This window comes from Pristiophorus japonicus, chromosome 2, assembly GCF_044704955.1.
Source record: "Pristiophorus japonicus isolate sPriJap1 chromosome 2, sPriJap1.hap1, whole genome shotgun sequence".
Classification (NCBI taxonomy): Eukaryota; Metazoa; Chordata; class Chondrichthyes; family Pristiophoridae; genus Pristiophorus; species Pristiophorus japonicus.
Genome location: NC_091978.1, coordinates 252392005 through 252414821, shown reverse-complemented (window position 1 = coordinate 252414821; position 22817 = coordinate 252392005). Strand labels below are relative to the sequence as shown.

The 22817-nt window shown below is 44.0% G+C and overlaps 1 protein-coding gene across 4 annotated transcripts in view; it reads right to left on the bottom strand.

Moving 5' to 3' along the window:
* The window catches only part of LOC139245448 (calcium/calmodulin-dependent protein kinase type II subunit delta), a 539947-nt gene extending 517508 nt beyond the window's left edge, over window positions 1-22439 (bottom strand). For all 4 annotated transcript variants that reach the window (XM_070871166.1, XM_070871168.1, XM_070871167.1 and 1 more), the window contains exons 1-2: window positions 21881-22439; window positions 21235-21329 (exon numbers count right to left, since the gene is read on the bottom strand). In XM_070871166.1, coding sequence (XP_070727267.1) covers window positions 21235-21329; window positions 21881-21945 — 160 coding nt within the window. In that variant the 5' untranslated portion in view covers window positions 21946-22439. The remainder of the gene's footprint in view (window positions 1-21234; window positions 21330-21880) is intronic.
* Window positions 22440-22817: the final 378 nt, after the last annotated feature.

Genomic DNA, 22817 nt, shown 5'->3' with positions numbered 1-22817 from the left:
GCTTCTAACCACATATCCGCGTCAACTGTAAGACTGCCTATTTCCACCTCTGTAACATCACCAAATACGCCACTGCCTCATCGCATCTGTTCCTGAAACCCTCACCCATACCTTGGTTACCTTTAGACTTGATTATTTCAATGCACTCCTGGCTGGCCTCCCATCTTTCGCCCTTCGTAATCTTGAGGTCATCCAAAGCTCTGCTGCCCGTGTCCTAACTCGGGCCAAGTTCTGTTCACCCATCACCCCTGTGCTTGCTGATCTACATTGGCTCCCAGTTAAGCAACATCTCGATTTCAAAATTCTCATCCTAGTTTTCAAACGCCTCCATGGCCTCGCCCCTCCCTATCTCGGTCATCTTCTCCAACTCTACAACCTCCAAGATATTTGCACTACTCCAATTCTGGTCTCTTGCACATCCCCAATTTTAATTGCTCCACCATTGGCAGCCAGACCTGCAGCTGTTGAGGCCCTAAGCTCTGGAACTCCTTCCCTAAATCTCTTCGCCTCTCTTTCCTCCTTTAAGTCACTCCTGAAAACCTACCTCTTTGAACAACTTTTGGGTCATCTGCCCTAATATCTCCTTATGTGGCTTGGTGTCAAATTTTGTTTCATAATCGCTTCCATGAAGCACCTTGGGATGTTTTACTACATTAAAAGCACTATATAAATACATGTAAAAACAAGTTGTTGTTGTGCATTACAAATTGCATGTTACTTGCCAACACATATGAATGAAAATGTGTTTATCAGCAAAGTCAGAGTCCAAACTTGGTAGCAGGCTTGTTTGCATTGGTTTCAGCATTCCATACCCCTGCCTGGTAATTGGCCAGTCTGGGGCTCCTTGCATCATAAAAGTTAACCTAGTTCTTGCTGAATATACCCACTCCTATGGAACAGATGGTATCCAATTCAACTGGAAAATTTTAGAACTTGTTTTTGTTTTCCCACTTCATAGTCACAAATAATCACTACAAATTCACAGTGCTTTTTGTTTCCTGAACATCCTGCACACTGAACAATATGTAAAATTATAACACACACTCGCTCTACCTTAAATGAAACCTTTCAAATGCTACTCCATCTGTCACGAATCCAATCAATCCAGAATACCAGAACAATGACAGGGACCAACCTTCCACTTTTATTCAAAATCAAACTGAACTTCACTTCAAAACCTAAAGCTAGTGTTACATTGTTGTACAAGTCACAACATCCTAATTTTAGAAAGAAAAAACTGGCAAAGCTTTAAAAACTCAAATTACCAGCTATAACCTCAAAACAATGCTTACCGCTTACAATTACAGCACCAGTCGTATCTATAAAAAAATCTTAGCTTTTCACACATTTCTTCTCAACAATTACATTGTAAATTATTGTGCTCATATTTATAATGGAAACTGGCGACATCATATTTTAATTACACACTCCTGCCGGTGGAAGTAGTTCAACACCATTACTGGCAGGGGTGCGTAATTACAGCACGACAAGTTTACATATAAATTTATAATGCAAACTGCCTACATTTATAAAGGGAAATATATATATATTTTTTTTTAAAAAGACAGAACATATGACTTTAAAGCAGGGTTCAATTTTGTCTGCACACCTGTCTACTTATTTTTTTTTTTTTAAATTCGTTGCCAATCTTTCCAATTCTTTGTCAAATCACAAACGCCAGAGGTCACCTTGCACACATCAAGGATCACCCTGCGCCAATGCTCTTAGCCAAAAGGCCTACAGCCCAAGCACCGTTCCTGGAAGTACTGCAATACCAGGTTCGTGCCATGGAGGTGGATGGGTCAGGCCCCCCACACACCTCCTATTTCCAAAAAGCATAGGAGAATCACCTTCCTGATCCAGGGAGAACCACGTTGGGGTCATGGTTACTCCCCTGTCAGGTCAGTTACGCATGATCTTAGCCAAAACTTATCACAATCTCAAATCTCACTTTATCTGAAGACTACATTTGATCTTGAATTCCCATGTGCGTTGCTATGGGAGATTGACTACCACATTTGATCAATGGTTCCCCAAAGAAATTTGATGATGATGACGACAACTTGTATTTAAAAAAAGTGTCTTTAACATAGAAAAACATTCCAGGGTGCTTTATATAGGAGAAAGGAATTGCGGACCATCTCTGAGAGAGTGTGAGGAAACCTGGTCAAATAGATGAATTTTGAGAAGGCTTTTTAAAGTGGGGAGGTAGAGAGGTGAAGAGTTTGGGAACAGAACTGCAGAGAGTATGGATGAAGTCTCTGCCACTGAAGGTGGCATGGAGGGGAGAGATGCACTCGTGACAAACAGTAGAGCAGAGAGGTTACAGGATGTGGTGTAAGATTACAGAAATAGGTCTGGACTAGGGATAGAAACATAGAAACATAGAAAATAGGTGCAGGAGTAGGCCATTCGGCCCTTCTAGCCTGCACCGCCATTCAATGAGTTCATGGCTGAACATGCAACTTCAGTACCCCATTCCTGCTATAGAAAGTACCCCATTCCTGCTACAGATCTGCAGGTAAGGATTTCAAATTTAAGCCAATGAGAATAAGGAACCAATCTAAGTCAGCTAAAATGAGGCTGAAAGTCAAATGGACTTATTGCAGGATTGAATGAGGGCAGTGGGGTTTTGGATAATTTGAAGATCATGAAGAGTGCAGGTCAGTAAGCAATTGTCTGTGTCTAGCTGTGATATAGGTGTGAGTAAGGTCTTTGGTGGAAGTGGATCTAAGCAGGCTTTTTAACGAATTGGATACTGGGTTTGAAGCTCAGCCCTGCGTCAAACAGAATGCTGTATTTGTACGCAGTGTGGTTCAGCCTGAAGAGGAAAAGAGAGTTGATGGCAAGGGTGCAGAGTTTCTTCAGGAGCCAAAAAGAATGGATTTGGTCACCCCAAATTTTCAACTATATGAATGTGTGACAACAGGAGGATGGTCATGAGCTCAAGAAAAGTAGTGATAAGGTTAAGTTGGGTGCCATTGGATACATCTGGAAGCCGACCCTGTGTCTATGGATGATGCTACTGAGGGGCAGGATGTAGATGAGCAAAGCGATGGGCCAAGGATGTAACCTGGAGGAACTCAGGAGGTAACTGTGCATAAACTGGAGAAGTCTTTGCTAGGGATACACTGGCTACTTTGGGACAGGTAGGAACATAACCACACAAAGGCAATCCCACTAAGGTGGACCCAAGGAAGGCCAGTGGAGGACGATGAAGTTATCAACTGTGTCAAATGCTAGAGAAAGGTCAAGATAAACTAAAAAAGATAAAACACTTGGTGCAATCAGAGGATATCACTGGTAACGCTGACAGGGAGTGTTGATGCTATGGGAAGGGTAGAAACTGGACTGAAGAGGCTGAACAGGTAGTTGTGGGGCAAGTGAGCACAGAGCCAAGTGGCATGGATGAGTACAAAGACCTAGGACAAGAAGGGGAAGTCAGATATGGAAACAGTTGGAGGAGACAGGCAGGTCAAGGTTGACATTTTGAGGAGAGAGTGAGAATGCCTGAAGACAATGCCTGAACAGAAGGCAGCCACTGAATGTTGGTAGACACTAAGAGGAGGAAAGGTAGTTGAGTGGTCATGTAGGGTCGACATCAAAGGATTAGCAGTTGAGCTAAAAGAGATGAACTTGCAAACTGAGGAGAGGGACTGGAAGGTTAGGTTGAGAGGTGGCACCTGAGGCAGCTGATCTCAATTCTTGAGATAAAGTAATCTATGGTTTTTTCTTGTGTTAGAGATAAGAGTGGATAGCAGTTTAACACTGATCTACATGTGAATGCAATAAATGATCAAATGAGTCTCTTCTATCAACCACCTGTAAGAGTTCTATGAAATATGTATGGCCATTCGTAGTGGATACTGTCCCACTGTGTAAAGCTAATCAGAATTCAATGCTAAATTAGCAGTCTGAGAGAGGAATCATAAGGTGTGCACATTGGAAAAATTCAAACTCAGGTGGGAGAAATCAAACCTATGTCAAAACATTGGATCATAGATTTGTGCTCCAATTTATTGTGAAGTCATGTATTCTTAAATAGCCAGCCCTCTCAGCATTCCAAAATCTGGGACAAGCACAGGAGCTTTAGCAACTATCTGCTCATCAGGGAGTGTGCGTTAGACTATTGCAGCATTACATCCAAACTTGGACCTATGTGAAAGGCTAGCTCCCAGTTAAGTGCTCCTAATTTGTGCTTTTTTTTTTGGCTGGTGGAGAGGGAGTGGGGAAAGGAAGAGAATGGTAAGAAATTTAAAATATTGCTTTGTTCTATGTAAAAATACATTAAAACTAGCACAAATCCTTCAGAACAGTGTTGTCCAATAGAAAACGTTGACTAGTCATAGGTGTGGCTACAGCGATACTTGCATTAATTTTACTCGAAAATGTCTCAATAGATTTCACAAGTCTAAATTTACTGAATGAACTTCTACCACCATTCAGTGTGCAACTTTACTGCCTTTCTCTTTCACCAGAGTTTGGAATACTAGCATGAATTTATCAGTCACAGCACATCTTCAAGTGCTGCTTCTGGGTTTTTATTCAGCAGTTGCGAATAATAGTTGTGACTTCATCAGAGTGATTGCTGAGAAGATTGAATCACACAATGAGACATGCCTGACCTGTCCCTGCTCCCAGTCCAGAACGTGGTTGTATACTGCTTGCTCTTTGCATGACGTGCCCTTTCGGAGCTGCATGCTACTGGTTGGGTTTCCTTTCTTGTGCTGGCCTGGAGCAGTTATTGGTTGAGCTGACCACAATGCTAGTTTTCCGCTCCATACACTGTTACTAATGTTCACCATTTTCACCCGTGTTACACACCATTTTAGCATATAACCAATAAGCAGCAGCTAAGGCCTCAATTTTGGCCCAGCCGTTTTTCGCCGCACTTATCAGAGTTGCGTCACTTTTCTGTGTCCCAAAGCTCCTCGCCCCCAGCCTCTCCGTGTGCTTGCTGCAGCCGTTCTGTGGGACCCAATTGCCGGCCACTGGAATTGCTCCCGCCCCTAGCCCAGGCCGCGTGGCCTCCCGGTGCAATTTCTAAGAGATCGATTGCATTGGGAGGCCACTCGGCCAGGGCTAGGGGTGGGCGGGCAGGAGGACTGATAGAAATCATCGGCAGGCAGGAGCACTCAGTCCTCCTGCCCGCCCACCCCTAGCCCTGGCCGAGTGGCCTCCCACACCGGCTGGCCCGCTGCCTTCCCAGGCCGAGTTTGAAGATGAAGGTAGGACTTACTTCAATTTTTTATTTCTTATTGAATTCTTATTACTTTTTGTTTGCAAGGTTTGGTGGTTTGTAAGGCTTGGTGGTTTAGGTGCAGGAAGGTCCTCTCCACTTCCCGCCCCTATCCCAGGCCGAATAACCTCCGATGTACCGGCAATTTCTTTAACTCTCCGCAAGGGTTTTCTGAAGTGGCCACATACGCTGGCCTAAGTAGATTTGGAGTAACTATTAGCTGGCTAAAGTTGCCTAAATAGGCAGAACTGGCGTAGGTGGCTGGTAACGCTCTCTTTTGAGAAAAAAAAACTTTAAAAATCATAACTAACTCAGTTACACTGGTACAAATTGATTGGGGAAAATGGGGATTTTTAAGTTACGCCAGAAAAACCAAGTTACTCAAAAAATACCGGAGCAACTCCTGGCCAAAATTGAGCCCTTAAAGTACACACATCAATCAAAAAACACCCAACACATTCTGCTTCATAAACATTTTACCAGCAAATGCACAAAAAGATTGATGTACATATGCATACTTTGAGAATATGAGTATTGAGATTGCATGCCCAATGACAGTGTCTAGTAACTGATCAAAAATGCAGTTAGCCATATCTGGATTCCCAATGAGACACACCTGGCTACTAGCCAACATATTGGACAACACTATTTCAGAATTATAGTGAACTTAACCAGAAAACTGAATTTAAAAAAGGAACACATCTTAAAGTTGAAACTATGAGATTTAAAATGCAATTCTGCTAAGGCCAGTGCTTTTGTACGCCACAGTAAATATGTCAACCATGCTCTGGAGTTCAGCCTCCGAATGTGCGCTGATGCAGGCGTCGTCCGCGTACCGTAGCTCGACGACAGAGGTTGGGGTGGTCTTGAACCTGGCCTGGAGACGGCGAAGGTTGAACAGGTTCCTACTGGTTCTGTAGTTTAGTTCCACTCCAGCGGGGAGCTTATCGACTGAGGTAGAGCATGGCAGCGAGGAAGATTGAGAAGAGGGTTGGGGCGATGACGTAGCCCTGTTTGACACCAGTCCGGACGTGGTCTGTAATGGATCTGTTGGTAAGGATCACGGCCTGCATGTCATCCTAGAGCAGGCGGAGGATGGTGATGAACTTTTGGGGGCATCCGACCCTCGCGGTTGACAGTGTCAAAGGCCTTTGTAAGGTCAAAGAAGGCCATGTACAAGGGCTGGCGCTGCTCCCTGCATTGCCCCACCCGTGACAGAGACTGTGGTTCTCGTATTGGACTGTACAGCCACCTAAGAACTCATTAATAGTGGAAGCATGTCTTCCTCGATTCCGAAGGACTGCCTGTGATGATGATGCTCCCCTCATCTTTTTGTGGCCATTAGCGCTGAAATTTTTTGATGGCTGGGCCACCCCATATTCTGCTCCAAAAGTGAACAAATGGGTTCCAGTACTAATGGAACCTTCCAAAGTGGATTTTTCAGCGGTGTGGCTGTCTTCATTTGAACATCATCACCACTGAGAAATTAAGCATGCAGGTAAGGATTTCTAATGAGCCAGCTGCTCCCTGGCCTTTGCAGCAAGGCCCCTATTTTGTGGGGGGGGGGGGGAAGAGACGAGTTTGGAAGGATGGCTGGTGTAAGAGGTGCAAGGAGAGCCAAGAGGTTCAGTGATCTGGAGCTGGAGACACTGATGGCAGACGGTGTGGAGGACAAAAGAATACTGTTTCCTGACGTGGGGAGACCTGGCAGACTGCCAGTACATAATGCATGGAGGGAGATTGCAGAGGTGGTGTCAGGCACCTCCATATATTTGTGGACGCACCTCCCAGGAGGTGCTGACAAGTCTGCACCCGGCCCTTCCAGGCTCGGAGGTGTTCCGTGGGTGTCCTAGAAGGACGTCTGTAGGTCTCAGACAACAATCAGCCTTCCCGGACCCATGATGCAGCCATAGGGATGACAGTTAGGTGCAGTATTAGGGCATTCATGTGTAACAGGTGTTATAGTGAGATGCACAGGGGTAAAAAATGATAACTGTGTTATATTGTTCTTTATGGTCTGTTTTTGCAATGATATGGATAATTCTTCATTTTTGACACATATATCTGGCCAGGTGTTTAATGTGGGGGGAGTCGTCCTCCCTCCTCCCTCCTCCTCATCATCATCATCATCAGGCTCGGGGAAGGAAAAGTACTGACCACGGCGGCCGATTGATTTTTTCGGTCGACTGCCCAAAATCCATGGACTGTGAATTTCGACCCCGTGACTTGTTATTTTTAAAAACAGATTTGAAAACCCCAGATTTTCCTTACATGGACTTCAACTACTCTGTAAACATCTCAATGATATGTTTTATATGAAATGCTGCATTATATCATAACAGGAATGCCGATAGTTCTTTATATTTCTCCAAACCCACACCATTTCTGAAATTACTATTAGAAAATGTTTGTTACATTTTGTTGGTTTTCAAAGCACAAAAATTTGATTTATGCAATGTTAAGAAACCTAGATGTAAAATCCACCACTACCGTAACTATGCCTCATATTAAAATGAAGCAGTTAATAGCAAAACCATGATAGCTAAAACTTATTTATTAAAGATATTTAGCGCCTGGATATTTGAACCACCAAAATTATCACTCCCAACTTAGCGATCCAGTGGGTGAGAAAGTATTTGATTCCAGCATCTGCAGTATTAAAGATATTTAAGTGTTGGCTGTACTCAATGTAGACAAAAATTTAATTTTCATGGAAATAAAATTTTGATTTTCCTGTATGGACAGAGGAGATGGAAATTTTCAACAATATGAAAAATTATTTTTCAAAACTAGTTTAAAAAAAACTCTTGCTCATTAAACATTATTTGTAAATTGTAAGTGCCTTGAGCCACTTCGATACTAGCACTTGTTTATGTCAGATTCCAAGAGATTAATGTCTATGAATCGTCTCCCAACATTTACACGACTAAATCCGGCTCTCTTGATGCGAATTGTAGACCCAGTATTTTGTGGGTCTACAATTCTGCTGCCAGGATAACAGCCAGACTTTGAAATGTAAATACCGGGAGTCAGTTCATCAACAGCAGCATTCCAAAAATCCCCAATATAAAAGCAGCTTAGAATTTCACAAGGCCACTTAAATCTCAGCATTTTGAGACATGCAGTTTAGTTTCAAAATCTCTTAAAACAAACAAACAGTCACCCTTGAATGCACTGTGAGGACAACAACCGCAGGACGCCGCCGCTGATGCCCGAGAGGAGGGTCACTCCCTCTGAGGGTGCACAGTCACATGATTTATGCAGTCCATGCACCAGCTCAGATATTCACACTTTGGTGGTACCAATAAGGCAGATAGTTGGGTTTTCACATGGTGACTCACACAGCATAAGTCAGTAAGAGCAGATGGTGGAGACAGAGTCAGCAGTGGAGGGTCTGGGTGGGGTGGGGCAAGACCCTCCAAGCTCTGCTCAGCTGGATAAGAACATAAGAAATAGGAGCAGTAGGTCATTTGGCCCCTTGAGCCTGCTCCACCATTTAATAAAATCATGATCGGATCATGGACTCAACTCCACTTCCCTGCCCGCTCCCCATAACCCTTTATTCCCTTATCGCTCAAAAATCTCCACCTTAAATATATTCAATGACCCAGCCTCCATAGCTCTCTGGAGCAGAGAATTCCACAGATCCACAATCCTCTTGAGAGAAGAAATTCCTCATCACAGTTTTGAATGGGCGGCCACTTATACTGAGACTATGTCCCCTCGTTCTAGTTTCCCCCATCAATGGAAATATTCTCCCTGCATCCACCTTGCCGAGATCCCTCATTAGCTTATATGTTTCGATAAGATCACCTCTCATCCTTCTGAACTTCAATGAGTACAGGCCCAACCTACTCAACCGATATTTATAAGTTAATCCCCTCATCTCCGGAATCAACCTAGTGAACCTTTTCTGAACTGCCTCCAATGCAAGTATATCATTCCTTAAATACGAAGACCAAAACAGAGCATAGTACTCTAGGTGTAGCCTCACCAATACCCTGTACAGTTGTAGCAGGACTTCTCTGCTTTATACTCCATCCCCCTTGTAATAAAGGCCAACATTCCATTTTCCTTCCTGATTACTTGCTGTACCTGAATACTAACTTTCTGTTTCATGCACAAGGACCCCCAGGTCCCTCTGCACTTCGCAATTTTTCTCCATTTAAATAGTAATTTGATTTTCTATTTTCCCTGCTAAAGTGGATAACTGCACATTTTCCCATATTATACTCCATCTGCCAAATTTTTGCCCACTCACTTAGCCTGTCTATATCCCTTTGCAGATTTTTTGTGTCCTCCTCACAATTTGCTTTCCCACCCATCTTTGTATCATCAGCAAACTTGGCAACATTACACTGAATTACACTCTTCATCCAAGTCATTGCAGATGCTGTACCTCGGGGGGCATTGACGAAGAGGATACTTCTTGAGTAGCAGCAGAGAATGGTAGATGTCCCAGCCACACAGTGCATCATTGCAAAGAGATTGGGAGGAGATCTTCTTAAGTAGGTGGCATGATGTTAACAACAACTTGTATTTATATAGCACTTTTAACATAGTAAAATGTTCCAAGGTGCTTCACAGGAGTATTTTAACACCAAAAATTTTACATCAAGTTACATAAGGAGAAATTAGGGTAGATGACCAAAAGCTTGGTCAAAGAGGTAGGTTTTAATGACACAGGTGTTTGCGATGATGTCTTCATCCATAAAAAGAATGGCCAACTGCATGAAACATCAAACGCAGCAATCACACAAATGCATGCAGGCCTTCACCAATGGCTTGCACACTATGAATGACACCCTAAATAAGATGAATTAACCTAGCCTTGGCCATTCATCGCCCCACATGTGCAGTGAGGTGCTCTCCAGCTCACTGCTAGTAGAGAAGTGCAGCTGGGCCATGAGGGATGATGGTGAACATGGAAGTGGGAACTTGGTTCAAAGCACGTCCACATAGCACCCATTGCCCCCCCCCCAACCCCCCAGTCTGCCCCTGCACAGCTGCAGGTGGAGCAGTATTTGGCAGGTCCCACATGGGCTCCAAACCCAGACGGCATCGGTCAAAAGCAACTCAACAGTCCGAGCAGGGATCTGAGCAGCCTGCCTCTACCACTGCTGAAGCCACATGTACCACGTAGATGTGCTAGAAATAGGAAGAGTAAAGATTTGTAGTTGCACAAAGGTATGCACTTGGGTGTGTATATATTGTTAGATTGTTAAGTTTCTATTTTATATTTGAGCCACATAAATATTATTTTGCACACTTTCCTGTCTTACCCATTCTTGGCTGCTGGCTGGCAAGTGGCCTTTTCACTTGTGATGATGATGAATCGGAAGATCCGAATTGGCACAGAGCAATGGGAGGCTATGAAAGGGAAGCTTGGTTGTTTGCAGGACTGCTTTGTGTTAGTGCATTGGGGCTGGGTGGGGGGGGTGGGGGAGGGTAAAGTGGCTTTTGCATGTGGTTGTTAGATGGATGCCCTGGTGGAACTTAAGCGAGTCTCGCAATAATGAGGGCATCCCAGACAGCAATGTGCACTGGTGGTGGTGCATTGCCCAGATTACCTCCTCCTCCCCCCCACCCCCCCTCATTTCCATCCTCATCTTCCTACTACTCAGAATCATCTGAAGAGGCTCTGTGCTCTGTTCCTCCGGCAGGTCCAAACCTTGGTGCTGTGCATTGTTGTGCAGAGCACAGCACACAATAGCCATTCTGGAGACCCTGGCTGGTGGGTACTGAAGGGTGCCACCAGATCTGTCCAGGCAGCTGAAGCACATCACCTTTAGCATTCTGATGGCTTGTTCGATAACACATCTGGTAGTCATATGGCATTCACTGAATCGCTCCTGGGCCTCATTACTCGAATTTCTGAGTTGTCATGAGTCATGTTTTTTTTTTAAGTGGGTATCTCTTGTCTCCAAACAGCCAGCCAGCAACACTGCTTTGAGGTGTGAAGAGATCAGGGTGGGTGGACTGCTGCAGGATGAAAGCATCATGGCAGCTGCCTGGAAATCGTGTGCACACCTGCATAAAGATCTTTTTGTGGTTGAACATTGATAAGAACATAAGAAATAGGAGCAGTAGGAGGCCATACAGCCCCTCGAGCCTGCTTCGCCATTCAATACGATCGTGGCTGATCTGATCATGGACTCATGTCCACTTCCCTGCCCGCTCCCCATAATCCCTTATCGTGCAAGAAACTGTATTTTTGTTTTAAATTTATTCAATGTCCCAGCTTCCACAGCTCTCTGAGGCAGTGAATCCACAGATTTACAAGCCTCAGAAGAAATTTCTCCTCAACTCAGTTTTAAATGGGCGGCCCCTTATTCTAAGATCATGCCCTCTAGTTCGAGTCTCTATCATCAGTGGAAACATCCTCTCTGCATCCACCTTGTCAAGCTCCCTCATAATCTTATACGTTTCGATAAGATCACCTCTCAATCTTCTGAATTCCAATGAGTAGAGGCCCAACCTACTCAACTTTTCCTCATAAGTAAACCCCCTCATCTCCAGAATCAACCTAGTGAACCTTCTCTGAACTGCCTCCAAAGCAAGTATACCCTTTCGTAAATATGGAAACCAAAACGGCACGCAGTATTCCAGATGTGGCCTCACCAATACCTTGTAAAGCTGTAGCAAGACTACCCTGCTTTGATACTTCATCCCCTTTGCAATAAAGGCCAAGATTCCACTGGCCTTCCTAATCACTTGCTGTACCTGCATACTATCCTTTTGTGTTTCATGCACAAGTACTCTCAGGTACCACTGTACTGCAGCACTTTGCAATCTTTCTCCATTTAAATAATAACTTGCTCTTTGATTTTTTTAATCAAAACTGCATGACCTCACACTCTCCAACATTATACTCCATCTGCCAAATTTTTGCCCGCTCACTTAGCCTATGTCCTTTTGCAAACTTTTTGTGTCCTCCTCACACATTGCTTTTGCTCCCATCTTTGTATCGTCAGCAAACCTGGCCACGTTACACTCAGTCCCTTCTTCCAAGTCGTTAATATAGATTGTAAATAGTTGGGGTCCCAGCACTGATCCCTGCGGCACCCCACCAGTTACTGGTTGCCAACCAGAGAATGAACCCTTTATCCCGACTCTCTGTTTTTAGCCAATCCTCTATCTATACTAATATATTACCCCCAACCCCGTGAACTTTTATCTTGTGCAGTAAGCTTTTATGTGGCACCTTGTCAAATGCCTTCTGGAAGTCCAAATATACCACATCCACTGGTTCCCCTTTATCCACCCTGTTTGTTACATCCTCAAAGAATTCCAGCAAATGTGTCAAACATCACTTCCCTTTCATAAATCCATGCTGACTCTGCCTGACCAAATTTTGCTTTTCCAAATGTCCTGCTGCTGCTTCTTTAATAATGGTCTCCAACATTTTCCCAACCATAGCTGGTCTATAGTTTCCTGCTTTTTGTCTGCCTCATTTTTTTTTTAAATAGGAAGTATGTCGGTGAGCAGTATTTTGTTACTAGTGCAGCTCCTGCTCCTCCTGGTGCTGCTGTGGTTGCTCCTGCTGGTCATCTTGGTCCTCATCCAAGATCCAAAGTATCATCATCATATAGGCAGTCCCTCGGAATAGAGGAAGACTTGCTTCCACTCTTAACATGAGTCCTTAGGTGGCTGAGAACCACAGTCTCTGCCACAGGTGGGACAAATAGTCCTTGAAGGAAGGCGTGGGTGGGACCGGTTTGCCACATGCTCTTCCTGCTGCCGGTGCTTGATTTCTACATGCTCTTGGCGACGAGACTCAAGGAGCTCAGCGCCTTCCCGGATGCACTTCCTCCACTTAGGGCGGTCTTTAGCCAGGGACTCCCAGTTGTAAGTAGGGATGTCGCACTTTATCAGGGAGGCTTTGAGGGTGTCCTTGTAACATTTCTTCTGCCCACCTTTGACTTGTTTGCCATGAAGGAGTTCAGAGTAGAGCACTTGCTTTGGGAGTCTCATGTCTGGCATGCGAACGATGTGGCCTGTCCAGCAGAGCTGATCAAATGCGGTCAGTGCTTCAATGCTGGGGATGTTGGCCTGGACGAGGACGCCAATGTTGGTACGTCTGTACTCCCAGGGGATTTGCAGGATCTTGTGGCGACATCGTTGGTGGTACTTCTCCAGCAACTTGAGGTGTCTGTTGTACATGGTCCATGTTTCTGAGCCATACAGGAGGGCAGGTATTACTACAGCCCTGTAGACCATGAGCTTGGTGACAGTTTTGAGAGCCTGGTCTTCAAACACACTTTTCCTCAGGCGGCCAAAGGCTACACTGGAGCACTGGAGGCAGTGTTGGATCTCATCATCAATGCCTGCTCTTGTTGATAGGAGGCTCCCAAGATAAGGGAAGTGGTCCACGTAGTCCAGGGCTGTGCCGTGGATCTTGATGACTGGGGGGCAGTGCTGCACGGCAAGGACAGGCTGGTGGGGGACCTTTGTCTTACTGATGTTTAGCGCAAGGCCCATGCTTTCATACACTTCAGTAAATATGTCGACTACGTCCTGGAGTTCAGCCTCTGTATGTGCGCAGACGCAGACATCATCCTCGTACTGTAGCTCGACGACAGAGGTTGGAGTGGTCTTGTATCTAGCCTGGGGATGGAGAAGGTTGAACAGGTTCCTACTGGTTCTGTAGTTTAGTTCCACTCCAGCGGGAAGCTTGTCGCAAAGTAACAGAGTGAGTGGCACCCATGCTGATCTGATAGATCACATCTCCAAAGTGCCGATCAGACCTCTGAACCTCCAAATGGTAGATGACACCTCCAAAATGTGTAAATTAAACTCAAAAATGCATAACATAACCTCTCAGCACAAGTACTGTGAACAAACTCTTTCACACAAGCAGGTAAGCAAGCAGCTGTGAGTACAGAGTACTTAATGAAATATTTCCCTGTCGTGTTTTCATCCCCTCAATTGTTGCTGTGTTCTCGCCTTGCTTTTACTGGGATACAATGGACCCAAAGTTCAATTGCAAAACCCACATCAATACTGCACTAAATGAGTGATTAACATATTGAAATTGACAACCAACCTCTCCCGAGGGGTTGCATGCATGCAGCCCAACACACTGGAGTCAAATGCAGAAGTCGGTGGGTTGGAGCCGGCTTTCAGACGTGCTCGCATTTTTTGCATGATTTCACCCAAGTTAACATTCCCCCAAGGTTTTAGCCATGGAGAATATGAATGAGTGTTGCATTTTCATATTCAACTTAAATGATGATGTGCATATTTTCAAAGAAATTGTAGATCACTAGTCGTGATTATTATTACATTTAGTTAGTTATGTGGTCAATGTTCTATCTTTCTTTTTCAAAAATCCTATGGTATTATAGGAAAGTTGTTGGCAGGTAGGTAGGAGGCATGTAGCAGGATTGCCAGGAGGGAGGGAACGGTGGTGGTGGTGGTGGAGAGGGGGCAGTGGAAATTGTTTAGGTAATATTTCAAAAGTATTCAGTTAGTATGGCATCCCGAGAACATGTTACGGTGCTAGAAAGTGCCTATGCTAACTGCTTATGATGCAATGATTCTAGCATTCCTTGAACAAAAATGACAAAGTACACTTAGAGACTGGGTATGAATATTACCTAAACAACTTGCTTTTGAGTAGGCAATCCTCTCAGCTGTCATAGATTAGATCTATTTTTTGAGTTTTGTCCTCATCTCCAACCAGAACTGCGTGGCCTTGATTGCAGACTTCTCCTTAGGTGTTGCCAATACTGGCCCAAAAGGTTTCTGTAATATGCAAGAGTCCAACTGGCTAATTTTCCTCTCTCCCACCCTTATTAAGAGACACTTTGCCTAGTTACCCCAAATGAGACTTACTGGGAATGCAAAAAAACTTCAGCAAGATAAAGCTGGAATTCAAACCTGGATCCCGGCACTGAAATATGAAAACTGGGATCCAGAACTGAAATCCAATGCTGAAACTATACAGCTACAACAGGTGAATTGGAGTCTGGCTTTTTACATGTTACAATACCTATCATTTTACTGCAGCTAACACCAACAAATGAACATTGGGCATCTCAAAAGCAGGTTACTGTAATTCGCTTTGAAACAATAAACTGCTTTAACATAGTTTTATGGGGCCCAAGTTTGCCCCTCTGCTAGAACGGCACACCTCCATGAGGTGCGTGGACTTTGTAGTACAGAAACGGCGCCGATTTCTTACCTCCGTATTTTCCCCATTGGTTCCAGGCCAGTGGCTTGTGGCGCAGTGCATCGGAACGCATGGTGGGCGGAGCTACAACCCTGCACCGAAAAGAGTGCCGGCAGCTGCACGCGTGTGCAGTGGAGTTTGCGTGCGTGCGCAGTAGCTCCTGGCCCTCCCAGGGCGTCCTGGCTCCGGGCGACCCTATCCCTGGCTGAAGGGATGACGCAAGGTTCGCCGCCCCTATCCCAGGCCGAGTGGCCTGCCACTGCCTTCCCGTGCAGAGGGCTACAAGAGACAGGGTGGGGGGCAGAAAGAGTTTTGATGGGGGGTGGGGGGGGGAGGAAGAGAATCTTCAAAGATTTTCCAGTAATTTAATATCTAGCTACCTTTAGTAAAAAATATACCCAGTTTAATCAGGCTGATAGCACTTACACCCTGTCCAGTCTCGCTGCTTGGGATTTTAAAAAAAAAACTAGTATTCCTATCATAACACTGTCACTTGGAGGCTACCTGCGCTGAGCTCTTAACTCACTGCACGGTTTTTCAGAACATATAAAAGTGGCCACTTAGTTTGGAGTAAATTTTAGCTGGCTAAACTTGCTTAAATGGCCAAAACAGGCGTAAGTGGCTGGTAACGTCCCCTTTTGAAAAAAAAAACTGAACTAAAAACAAACCTAACTAACTTACACTGGAGCAACTTAAGTGGGGAGAATTGCGATTTTTAAGTAACACCAAAAAAATTTAGTTGCTCCAATAAAAACGGAGCAACTCCTGGGGAAATTTGGGCCCTTCGCTGTCAGTAAACAAAGTTACATAACAAAGTTACATAACATAACATTTACAAAACCACCACTTCGAAACATGCCCAAAACAGGTTATGAATTTTTAATTGCAGTTTCAACTACAGAAGTAATTTGAATATCAGGTTCAGGAATATAGCTCTTCAGTTTCAGAATTGAACTAGTTACCCAAATGCTCAAAAGTATAGTGTATGATGAATTTATAAACAAATACTAGATTTACTTAATATTGAAACAATTTATCAGATACCAGCTTTTATTTTCAAAATTCATGAATGAATACTAGATTATCATGTTTATTTTCAAAGTGTAATTTAACATTGTAACTAACTTATATTTTCAAAATAGAGCATTCTTGACATCCACTTTTTATAAAAACCCAGAAGTTACAAATGAATTCAGTGCAGTGTTCAGTAGCAAAGCCACCTCTGCCCATTTGTTTATACAGTGTAACCAATGCATTTTGTGATTTGATACTTTTAAAACAAATAATTCCTCACTGTAGGTTCATGGGGGGTGGGGGATGTCCATGGACTGGGATCGAGAGAATGCAAGGAAGGAATAACTAACTTCCTACTATTCTATTATGTAATACAATAAAATACTGTGCATTTCAGCCTAACCAAGTGTTAAAGAAGATGAAGTATACATTACTGATTGTAACCCATAAATATCTACTCAAATTTTCTCTGCTGTGACACAGGTTATTGATTGCATACTTTATAGGTTAGCGACATTATATTCTTACTGCCCTTTCTCTGGTTTGAAAGGGTCTTCCTAATTCGTTTTGGAATTAGACAAAAAAGGAATGAAATACACTATGACTTGTAATTAAAATATCTTAGTTGCTAAGGAAAATTATCACATTCCTGAGCTTTAGAATGAACAATCATCATCATCATAGGCAGTCCCTCAAATGAGGATGACTTGCTTCCACGAGTTCACAGGTGTTTCGATGAAGGACCCAAGGTTCCAGTCCTGAACTCCAATTGAAGGGTGGAAGATGCCTGTGCGTGAATTTCTTTTAACGTGTGGTGACTGTTGCACACCAGCCACCACACGGGCTTGACAGAGCTTGGTCTTGGTCCAGTGGCAAGGATTAACCAAGACAACTGGAGACCTGCTCTGCTGCACGGACCTAGCGCGCACACATATCACAGTGCAGTGTGGGCTGGCCCGTGCTACCCCGGGCCCTCGGCTCTTCTGGACCCCGTACCCTAATCTGTCGCACCTCCACCACGAACTTTCGCCGCTCCTCCGCCATAAACACTCACAGCTCATCCGCCCCGACTTTCCCACTCCTATGTACCTGGGTCCTGCCGACGTTCCTGCCCACACTCCAAAACGGCAACCAGGGTTTTGATGACGTCACCCAGTCACCCATCTCAAAAAGGTTGCACACTTGGAGCAGCTCGCGCTAGAGGTTGAAATGGTACACTCCAAGCTCTTTTATAGCCCGACCTGCGGAGCTGTTCTCTCGCAGGTCGGGGGGCCACATTGAAATAGTTACCATACTATCGTTCGTTATCATTTATTGGTCCAAACCAAGATTTCTTTCAGGATATATTTAAAATAAGTCCATACAAAAGATAATGGATTGTTCCTTCTTTCGTGCAGAGGATCATGACAACATCCTTGAACTTTAAAGGTTCATGACTTAAGGAGTTCACTGGTTGAAAAATTCCAATGATGCATTAATACTAATGCACTAATATAATTTGACAGACAATTGCATATGCTGGAGTATGTGTGAAATATGCATCCCTACATTTAAAACAATTGAGAAAGTTCAAACATTTTCCACACAGGCGATGAAGTGGCAGGTCTTCAATTGGACACCCATCTTTTCAGTATCTTCAAGGCTGGGACATGGGGACATGGTATTTTGTCAATGATCCTCTCATACCCCAAAGTGCACTTCTACAGCAGCAGGTTCTTGCAGCTAGGGCTCAGTGACTCAATGATTCTGCACACTAGCTTCAGCAATATCAAAGATGACAGAAGCACTAATCAGGAAGCCAGCTACCTCACATAGAATAGATATTTTAATTAAATATAAGCATGTATCTTAGGGCTAAATACTGCAGAATCTCTCGAGGAGTATAGAAAGTACAGGGGTGAGATTAAAAGGGATATTAGGAAAGCAAAGGGAGAGCATGAAAAATTCTTGGCAAGTAAAATCAAGGAAAACCCAAAGATGTTTTATAAATATATCAAGAGCAAGAGGATAACTCAAGGGTAGGGCCTATTCGAGATCATGAGAGTAATGTGTGTGTGGAGGCGGAAGGTGTGGGTATGTTTCTTAATGAATATTTTGCATCTGTTTTAATAAAAGAGAGGGGCGATGCAGACACTGCTATTGAGGAGGAGGAGGAGTGTGAAATATTACATGAAATAAACAGACAGAGAGGAGGTATTAAGGCGTTTAGCAGCTCTGAAAGTGGATAAGTCCCAGGCTGTTAAGCGAAGCAAAAGAGGAAATCGCAGAGGCTTTGACCATAATTTTCCAATCCTCTCTGGCTTCAGGTGTGGTGCCAGAGGACTGGAGGACTGCTAATGTGGTACCTTTGTTTAAGAAGGGAGAAAGGCATAGACCGAGTAATTACAGGCCAGTCTAAACTCAGTTGTAGGAAAATGATTGGAAAAACTCCTGACGGACACGGGTTGATCAGGGACAGTCAACACGGATTTGTTAAGGGAAGGTCGTGTCTGACTAACTTGATTGAATTTTGAGGAGGTAGTAACCAGGAGGGTCGGTGAGGGCAGTGCATATGATACAGTATATTGGATTTTAGCAAAGCTTTCAATAAGGTCCCACGTGACAGACTGGTCACGAAAGTAAAAGCCCATGGGATCCAGAGCAAAGTGGCACGTTGGATCCAAAAGTGGCTGAGGCAGGAAGCAAAGGGTAATGGTTGATGGGTGTTTTTGTGGCTGGAAGGATGTTTCCAGTGGGGTTCCATAGGGCTCAGTACTAGGTCCCTTGCTTTTTGTGGTATACATCAATGATCTAGACTTGAATATAGGGGATATGATTAAGAAGTTTGCAGATGATACTTAAATAGGCTGTGTGGTTGATAATGAAGAAGAAAGCTGCGGACTGCAGGAAGATATCAACCGGTCAGGTGGGCAGAACAGTGGCAAATGGAATTTAATCCAGAGAAGTGTGAGGTAATGCATTTGGGGAGGGCTAACAAGGAAAAGGAATACACATTAAATGGTAGGACATTGAGAAGTGTAGAGGAACAAAGGGACCTGGGAGTGCATGTCCACAAATCCCTCAAGGTAGCAGGCCAGGTGGATAAGGTGGTTAAGAAGGCATACGGAATGCTTGCCTCTATTAGCCGAGGCATAGAATATAAGAGCAGGTGGGTTATGCTTGAACTGTATAAAACACTGGCTAGGCCACAGCTGGAGTACTGCATGCAGTTCTGGTCACCGTATTACAGGAAGGATGTGATTGCACTGGAGAGGGTACAGAGGAGATTTACAAGGATGTTGCCGGGAGTGGAGAATCTTAGCTACGAGGACAGATTGGATAGGTTGGGTTTGTTTTCCTTGGAACAGAGAAGGCTGAGGGGAGACCTCATTGAGCCGTATAAAATTATGAGGGGCCAAGATATAGTGGATAGAAGGGGCCTATTTCCCTGAGCAGAGGGATCAACATTCAGGGGGCATAAATTTAAAGTAATTGGTAGAAGTTTAGAGGGGATTTGAGGGGAAATTTCTTCACACAGAGGGTTGTGGGGGTCTGGAACTCACTGCCTGAAAGGGTGGTAGAGGCAGAAACCCTCACCATATTTAAAAAGTACTTGGATGTGCACTTGAAGTGCCGTAACCTGCAGGGTTACAGACCTAGAGCTGGAAAGTGGGATTATGCTGGATAGCCTCTTGTTGGCCAGCGTGCACACGAAGGGTTGAAATGGGCTCCTTCCATGCTGTAAACTTCTATGATTCTATCTTCCACACATTTGACAGAAGCATTATCTTAACCTAACATTTTCCAGTAACTATAGTGGCCCAAGTTCAAAAACAGTGAAAGTCATAGGTGAGCCTCATAGCTTGTCATCTTGACATATCTTCCTTGAGAATAGTATGAACTTGTGGAAGATTTCACAGGCTGATGAACAGTCTGACAGGCTGAATGCTCCTTCCATGGCCATAAGACTTATTTACTCTAAAAGGCTCAAAGATCATACTCCTCTGCACTAAGTTTGGGCAGCACGTGCCTGAGTGCTGGAACTAACAGGACCTGTAGAACCATGACTGCTGTCTGCAAATCACAGAGCCAACCGAGTCGAGAAGGAAAACAACATGAGAAAACTGTGGGTTAGAGGGATAAAGAAAAGTACACAGAAATATAACACAACTCGGATCGATCATTTCATTGGCATCAAAGACCATCAGAATGCCTTGCACACACAAACTTTCAGAACATACCTGTATTAGATATGTACTATCCTTGGAACGTATTATAAATTGACAATATTGGCATAAACCAACTGTTTTCATAATGACTAATGCCTCTTCATTTACATGTAAAAGCAAATTCCACTGCCTGGTTTCACGGGTATGTCCGAAAAAGGGCGTTTACAAATGCTTGGAATGCTTTCCGACTTCAAACACAGTAAATTTAAATATACAAGCACAGACTCGATCTAACTCACACAACTAGGATTGTTGTTCGCCAATTTTGTGAAACCAACTTAGTCTTACCTGTGCCCCCTCCTGTTAGTTGATTTCAACCCCCATGCATGTTCACAATTAAACCTTTAGAAAATATTACCCACAAGCACGATTTCCGCATGCTCCATATTAAACCTCTTAATTGCGAACTTCTTGAATATTGCCATCATTTCAAGGATTATAAAATGTAACATTTTAAAACCTCTGTTCCATCTATTCATTCCAGGAGATCGACATTTTGACTGTTGCTCGCTAAACATTCCTGCAATGCATTCAGCGAAAATCATTAATAAGAATGGTGCGATGCAAAATATATATATATTTTTTTTAAAAACACCTACCCCTGGCAGACAATTTTTTGGTGTTGATGGTTTTGGCAGCGTACTCCTGTCCTGTCGAGATTTTCATGCATCGCCTCACCACCGAGAATGCCCCCCTGAAGGAATCGATCACAAATGTACAGATATATATCGTTCAAACAAAAATGGTACAGGTAGACAACTAACCCTCACCACATTACAATACTGTTTCAATCCAGCTGGCGCGCAAACAAGTGCAAATCCACACGTAAAATGAACAAAAATAGCAAAATAATTAAGTGCACTGAAGTCTTGAAATGTTTTGAAATTATGTTCTCCAAAACGTTTGAGGTTTTGCCAACATAAAAACATAAATAAAACATTTCAGGATGTTCGATGCACAAACCAGAACCCGGATTAATTCATAAATGAAACACTTTCCTACGCCAAACGAAACTGGTTGCAAGAGGAGATAAAACTGCACCATACATTTTGCTGGAGTATGCAAACAGTATATAACATGCATACAAGAAAACGTAACCATGCATAATGATACACTACACTACATGGAGGCATTAATGCCAAGCTCCGCTGGAATACGATGCTAATCGCAAATAAAGAAAATATGTTTGAGATACAACTATGTCAATTTTTTAAAATCAGCTAGATGACAGATTTGCCGCCGTACTTTCCAAGTTCCTCGAACAGCTGGTATTCGTCCGTGAACCTGGTACAGGTTGTAGTCGAAGCCATGACGGCGGTTGCAGATGTCTCCGATGTTACCGCGGCCCGAGCGATGGACAGCACCTGGCAGCGACAAGCCTGGCTCGCTGACTCAAGGTGGGCAGCTCGGAGCCGCCCGTCCTACCTGTGTGTGTGTGTGTGTGTGTGTATACAGAAAGGGGGATTGAAGCTACTTCTCCCGCAGTCCTTGTCCCCAGCGAGTGCAGGAGCTGCTGTGTGCGCGACAATGTGTGTAATTGAGTCGGTCCCGTGTGTGTCACTGAAACCAACAGCAGCTTCCTTGGCTGTCCCAGTCACCTCCCAAACGAGCACTCACTCACTCCCTCCCTCTCATAACAATGTCGCAACCTGCACTTGTTACTTCGTCTGCCAATCAATCAGTCTCTCCTCCCTGACCTGTTCGCTCCCTGTTGCTTATCTGCCCTGAGATATAAAGATATAAAGTATCAGCCTCTCTCTCTCTCCAGCTCAGCTTTATCGCTACAGGGAAATGATAAAATAAAACCCAGCTCCGCTCCCTCTGAACATCTCGCGATATATTTCACAAAAACACCCATCCAGCTCTGTACTGGATGTGACTGGGGGAGGGGAGAGCTGACGTCAACCATCAGCCAGGGGAAAACTTGGATTTTACATTTAGAAGAGAAAAATAATCATGAATAAAAAACACCGTTGTACGCTCCGTGAAAGCTACAGTTTTTAAGTCTAAATGTTTAGGCGATGTCCTTTCTTGCTTCAGGTTATTAATGGCAAAACATGTTTTTAAAAAATATAAATATTGTGCTCGTTTATCGCAGAGATAAACTGCACTCTGAGTGGACTAATGTGAGGGTCACCGGGGACCGAAAGCCGACAGCGCTCCTGCCCGCCAGTACAGCCAT